Raw genomic sequence first — 7126 nt, forward strand, 5'->3', positions numbered from 1 at the left:
GAGGGAGCGAAGGAAGGGATGAAGGAGGAAGGGGACAGAGGATGGAGGAAAGGGACGGTGAGGGATGAAGGAGGAAGGGGATGGCAGAGGGAGGGAGCGAAGGAAGAGATGAAGGAGGAATGAAAAGCAGGTTAGAGCGAAGGAAGGGATTGAGGAGGAACGGTAAGCCGGTTACAGTGACGGAAGGGATGAAGGAAGCAGAGGAGGGATGGAGAGGTGGAAGGATCGGAGGGGGGGATCCGCCAGGGGACCTGTCCCCTCCACGTGCCCAGACTCCAGAGAGGCCATCCAGGCCCTGGTGCTCACCGTTCTCCAGCGGCGCTGCTAACGCTCTGTCCGGGTTGAAATACGACATGGAGGCGGCCAGCAAGACGACGGGCCCCTGCCTTAGCATTGTCGGGGCTCGGCGGGCATCGATCGGCAGGGGCCACCGGCGGGGAGACGGCCTAGGTCCGGGGCGGGAGCAGGGGGGACCCAGGGGAGGGAAGGCAGGCACGGGCCAAGCCACCTGAAACGGGGCAGGTGCGCGGGACAGGGGGGGCACACCCGGTGGCTTTCACGCATCCGAAGGGGCGAGGGGGACCCGGGCCGGAGGGCACCCCGGCTTCGCATCGCCGGGAAGATGGGCCGGCCTGGCCTCGGCTGCTACCTGCTTTTCATCCCGAAGCATCTTCCTTCCTTCCTCCGCCTCAGGGCCCCAAGGGGAAGGAGGGAAGGGGCCAATCCGCCCAGCGGAGGGCTGGCAGGGGCCAAGCAATAGAACGGATCAGACGCGGGTTATGCCCATGCCAACAATAGACGGGGGAGGAGGAGAATTGGGGAGGGTGGGTTGCAGGGTGGAAAGGAAGACGGGGGGGGGGAGATCCGGGCAGACGTCTGGGTTTCCCCCCCACTTTGCCAGGGGTGGGGGGGGCGGGGAAGTGGAAGGGGGGGGGGAAGGGGAGAAGAAAAGGAGGATCAAATCCAATGGGAGGCTGGCTGATTTCGGCATCCGCCTGGCTGGGGAGCTCGGCTGCTGGAATTGATGGAGACAAGACCCACCCCCTCGGACAGACACCCCCCCGCCCCGCCGCCGGGCTCGCGGATTGGGCCCGGGAGCTGTCCGTCAGGGCCAGAAGCCCAAAGAAAGGAGAGAGGAAGGGAGAGGGGGCGGGCGGAGAGATGCAGGAGATGGAGGGGGGGAGCGTCTCCATGGTTACCTTCTCCCTGGTACCAGCCTCAACAGCAGTAGGGCACTGTGGGAGAGGGATGGGGAGGGAGGGTGTGTGTGTGTGGAGGGGGGATTTTGGGGAGAGGGTGGAGTTTGGGGGTGCAGGGGGTGCGGGGAGCTGCCAGGGGATTCCCCAAGCCAAGATGGGGAAAAAGGGCTGGGTAGAGGTGTCATGCGCAAACACGCACAGTGTCACATACACAATGGGACACACACACACACAAACGGCTCGCACACACCCTGACAGTGTCACATACACACACGGCTCGCACACACCCTGACTGTCACACACACAGCTTGCACACACCCTGACAGTGTCACATACACACACAGCTCGCACACACACTGTCACACACACAGCTCATACACACACTGACTGTCACATACCCACATGGCTCACACACGCCCTGACAGTGTCAGATACACACATGGCTTGCACACACACAGCTCATACACATACTGACTGTCACATACCCACATGGCTCACACACACCCTGACAGTGTCAGGTACACACATGGCTCATACACACACTGACAGTTTCATACACACACACACGGCTTGCACATACACTGACAGTGTCACACACATGGCTGGCACACACACAGCTCATATATACCCTGACTGTCACACACACACACACGACTTGCACACATATGCGGCTCACACACACACTGACAGTGTCACACACACACAAAGCTTGCACATACACTGACTGTCACACATACACACGCAGCTCATACACACACTGACAGTGTCACACACCCGGCTTGTACACATCCCGACAGTGTCACATACACACACAGCTCATACAATGAGAGTGTCACACACACAGCTCATACACACCCTGACAGTGTCACACACACGGCTCATACACTCACTGAGTGTTATGCACACTTGGCTCATACACACACAGAGTGTCACACGCGCAGCTCATACACACACTGACACTCTTACACGCAGACATGTCCATGTGATGTCTCCTATACACACAGAGCATCACACACAAAGACTGTCTCCTGCACACAGAATGTCACAACACCATGTCTCCTACACACTCACAATGGCTCCCGCACAAACCCATGCTGCCACATGTCCCCATGAGGTCTCACACACAGTGTATCACATACACACATCTCACACACAGGAATACAGTGAGGTGTGTGTGTACGTCACAAAAACACATATTTATTGTTTTTGTGGCAGTCTTGTCCAGCGGCCCCAGGCAAGGACCAGACCTCATTGTGCGGGGTGCTGTATAGATCCATAGACCGAAATGCCGGCGTGTGCCCTAAAGAGATTACAACCTAAGTACACAATTACACACAATGCCACGTGCACAGACACACACGGTGTCACAGACATCCTCAGTTTCCCACACACACAGTTTCATACACAGTATCATGTACCCAGACACACAATATCATGCAAACACAGCCACACACAGTATCGCGTACCTGGACACACACACATTGTCACACACGGACACACAGTCACACACACAACACATACACACTCACACAAAGACACAGTCTCACATACCCAGGCGCACACAGTGTCACACAAACACAGTTACACACACAATGTCACACATGGACACACACACAAAGGCACTGTCACACACACAGTCACACACAGAGTCTCACAAATCCAGACTCACAGTTCCTCATGCACACACACAGCGTCACATGCAGTCACAGAGTTTCACATACCTGGACACTCACTCTCTCTCTCTCTCTCTCTCTCTCTCACACACACACACACACAGAGTCATGCACACAGTGTCATACGTAGACACACACAGGCATTGTCACACATACCCAGACACAGTCTCTCTCTCCTTCACACACACACACAGTCACATGTGCACACAGTGTCACACAAACATAATCAGTCACACACAGTCACATACCCAGACACAGTCTCTCTCTCTCTCTCTCTCTCTCTCTCTCTCTCTCACACACACACACAGTTACACACACGCAAAGTTTCACATACCCAGACATACAGTCTCTCTCTCTTTCACACACACACACAGAATCACATGTGCACAGTGTCACACAAACATAATTAGTCACACACAGTCACACTGTCATAGTGTCTCACACACACACGCAGTTTCACATACCCAGTCTCTCTCTCTCTCTCTCACACACACACGAAGTTTCACATACCCAGACACACAGTCTCTCTTTCTCACACACACCCAGTCTAACACACACACACAGTGTCATACCCACAAACACACACACAGTGTATCACACTAGCTAACGGAGAGGCCTCCAAATGCCCCTGAAAACAGGCACCCTCCTCAAGCGGGTGTGTTTCTGGGATGGGGGGTGGGGGCACCAGGCTCGGTTCTTGGCCATTTTTATTATCAATGACCCGGGAGCAAACAGAGCACCCCGTGCCGATAACACTAACGACCCGCTGATGGGGGCTGCGGTAAATTGAGACGGAGCTGGGGGCAAAGTCCTCCGCCCAGGAGCAAGGAACCAAGGCCCGTGCTTTGGGCTGGGTGGGGGCTCGATGCCAGGACATGGCATCTGGAAAAGATCTGGGGTCGTGTTGGAGAATCAGCTGACCACACAGGCACTATGGGCCAAAGGGGTAAGGCCAGATCTCAAAGAGTTTATTTCACCTCTGGGTTTGGCCTTGGTGCGACCGCGGCTGGACCCCAAGAAGGACAGTGCTCAATCGATAGGGCCCTACCAAATTCACCACCGTGAAAAACGTGGCACGGACCGTGAACTCTGGTCTCCCCCGTGAAATCTGTATATTGCCCTATGCTATACAGATTTCATGGGGGAGACCAGCATTTCTCCAACTGCGGGGCCTAAGCCAAAAAGGGGTCATAGGGGGGTCACAAGGTTGTTGTAGGGGGGTCGCGGTATTGCCACCCTTACTTCTGCGCTGCCTTCAGAGCTGGGCGGCCGGACAGCGGCGGCTGTTTAGTGCAACAAAAAGACGGTGAAGGGGGGACTTGATTTGTCTCGTGAGGGGAACAAATGTTTAATCTCGGCCGCCTCAGCCTGGCCGAGGATGGTTGGAGCCTGATCCCACGGCTGGAGGTTGAAGCTAGACCCATTTAGACGGCAAATCGGGGCCGGGGTTTGAACAGGGAGGGGAAGTTACCAAGGGGCCCGGTGGATTCTCCTGCCCCGGCAATTACACACACACACACACACACACAGAGCCAGGCAGGGGCGGAGTCCCAGGCCAATAGTCACTCTGGTGGGGGGCGCAGGTTGTGTCGGATGCAGTGGAAACCCCCTCCCACCCCACACAGGGAACCAGCGCCGAATTTGAGCAGAAACCTCTCGTGCACCAGCACCCCTATGCTGGGATCCCCCCTCACCCCACAGCCCCCCCCCCGCTGGGATCCTGATCCCCTCACAGCCCGCCCCCCGCTGGGATCCACCCACCCCTCCACCCCACAGCCTTCCCTGATGGGATCCTCCCCTCCCAGCCCCCTCCCCCCGCTGGGATCCCCCTCCACCCCACAGCCCTCCTCCCCTCCACAGCCCCCCTCTGCTAGGGTCCCACTTTGCCCCCCTGGCCCCTATCACAGTCCCCCCCCCCACGATGTTGCGAGGGTAGCACAGAACCCGCAGCCCCACTGCTCAGCCCCTCAGGGTGCCACCCCAGGGGATCGCTGAGCTGAGACACCCCGGGGAGCTGAGTCAGAGAGATGGGGAGCGGCGGGGGCGGGGGGGAGGGAGATGAGAGGAATGTGATGTCATCATTGTCACAGACAGACTCGCGCACACACACAGTCTAGACACACACATCCCCAACCACAAAGACAGACACCCCCCCCAACCACACAGACACATACATCCCCAACCACACAGACACATACATCCCCAACCACACAGACACACATCCCCAAACACACAGACACACAGACAAGCCCAAACACACAGATATAACCCCAAACACACAGAAATATAGAAAAAAATCCAAACACAGACACATACAACCCCAAACACAAAGATACAGACACAACCCCATACAGACACATTCACACGCACATACAATCCCAAACACACACACACCAACTCATAATCCCAAACACCCAGACACACACACACACTCACACAACCCCACATACTCATGTACACATGCACAACCAAAACACACACACACACGTGTATGCATGGACCTACAACCCCAAATACACACCCAGAGACACACCCAAACACACACAGATGCACCCCGCAGACCCGAGCGCACACAGTCACAGAGATGCCCACACACACAGCCACAAACATTCCCACACATGTAGGAGACACACAAACCTGCCCCCCTCACCCCAGGTGCACATCAAGAAAACAGGTGCCACAAACAAACATCCCCCAACACACACAGACACTCCTCCACACTGACTGCCCACAGACAAATACCACCTGCTACTGCCTGTTTGCATCTCACTCCACTCCTGGCTCTGGGAGGCGAGTGGGGTCTAGTGGTTAGAGCAGGGGGGGCTGGGAGCCAGGATTCCTGGGTTCTCTCCCCGGCTCTGGGAGGGGAGTGGGGTCTAGTGGTTAGAGCAGGGTGCTGGGAGCCAGGACTCCTGGGTTCTCTCCCCGGCTCTGGGAGGGGAGGGGTGTCTAGTGATTAGAGCGGGGAGGCTGGGAGTTCAGCACAGTCGGCTTCTCACACAAACACCAGGTTAGGAGAAAAACACCCAATAAATCAACAGCTTAATTCTCCGCCATTTGCGGCGGCTGGGCACTTTACGGCTTCCCCTGTGAAAGTGTCCAATGAAAAGGGAGATTTACTGGCTACCGGCTCAGCCTGGACTGCCAGCCATGGGCTGTGTCTGGGATGGGGGAGCGGGCCAAGGGGAACTGGCCAGACCTCAAAGGGCCACAGACGCATGGCCCTTCAGACTAGTCACCCCTGACTGCATTGGGGTCAGGGCTGGGTTCTGAGTCACCCCTCATTGCAATGGGACATGGGCCAGGTTCTGATCTCAGCCCCCTGGGGTCAATCCAGAGTCACCCCTCATTGCAATGGGTGCAGGGCTGGGTTCTGATCTCAGCCCCCTGGGGTCAATCCAGAGTCACCCCTCATTGCAATGGGGGCAGGGCTGGGTTCTGATCTCGGCTAGACCAGTATAAAATCCACGCAATCAGACTCAGGCCTGGGGCGGAGGATTCCTTAACATTATTCTCTCCACTCCGGTTCCGCTGTCCGTTTCCATTGAGATGGTCCCTCTCTCTCCACCTTTCTGCTGCCTTTTTCCTCCTAAACTTCCCCTAAGACAGACACAAACCCTGCGAAAGGTTTGGCGTGAGATGGGAGGGATCCGGTGTTTGCAACCCCTCTCTGCCTTTTATCATATACTCAACGGCTTCCAACGTTTTCTTTGGAAGTTGATCTCAATCCCACCTGAAGGGTGGCCATGCCAGGATCCCCACCACACACTGGGCATCTCGCACGTGATGCCAGGCGCCCTGGCCTCCCACTGGCTGCGGCTCGTACTGGATGGAGCAAGTCTACGATCTACAGGCCACGGGTCGGTTGGCAATTAAAATAAACCAGCCCTGGTGCTGCTCCATCGACTCTTCACTTCCTGCAGGGATCAGACTGCCCCGCGTGCGCCGAGCACCAACTAATTCAACCAAGGTCCCCATGCAATGCCCACCGAAATCAGCGGGGAAACGCCCATTGATGGGTCAGTTCTCCAGCTGGTGACTTCCCTGGAGCTAGGCCGATTTACGCCAGCCGGGGACCTGGTCGCGCTCTGGTTTGCGAGGTCTCACCCTGCTCCCACTGAATTCAAGAGCAAAACTCCTGTGGGTTTCATGGGAAGCAGGACTAGCCCCAGTCTGGGGAGAGATGCACGGGCCATACAGAGGCTGCGTTATCTAGGGAATCGTTTCCCAAACAAGGGGTCCCGACCCACTAGT

The 7126-nt window shown here is 56.5% G+C and overlaps 1 protein-coding gene across 1 annotated transcript in view; it reads right to left on the minus strand.

Moving 5' to 3' along the window:
• LMTK3 (lemur tyrosine kinase 3) overlaps positions 1-394 on the minus strand; it is a 13217-nt gene extending 12823 nt beyond the window's left edge. Inside the window, exon 1 of the mRNA XM_029913159.1 lies at positions 307-394. Coding sequence (XP_029769019.1) covers positions 307-394 — 88 coding nt within the window. The remainder of the gene's footprint in view (positions 1-306) is intronic.
• Positions 395-7126: the final 6732 nt, after the last annotated feature.

Source organism: Terrapene carolina, unplaced genomic scaffold, assembly GCF_002925995.2.
Source record: "Terrapene carolina triunguis isolate 2854851 unplaced genomic scaffold, T_m_triunguis-2.0 Scaffold500, whole genome shotgun sequence".
Classification (NCBI taxonomy): domain Eukaryota; kingdom Metazoa; phylum Chordata; order Testudines; family Emydidae; genus Terrapene; species Terrapene triunguis.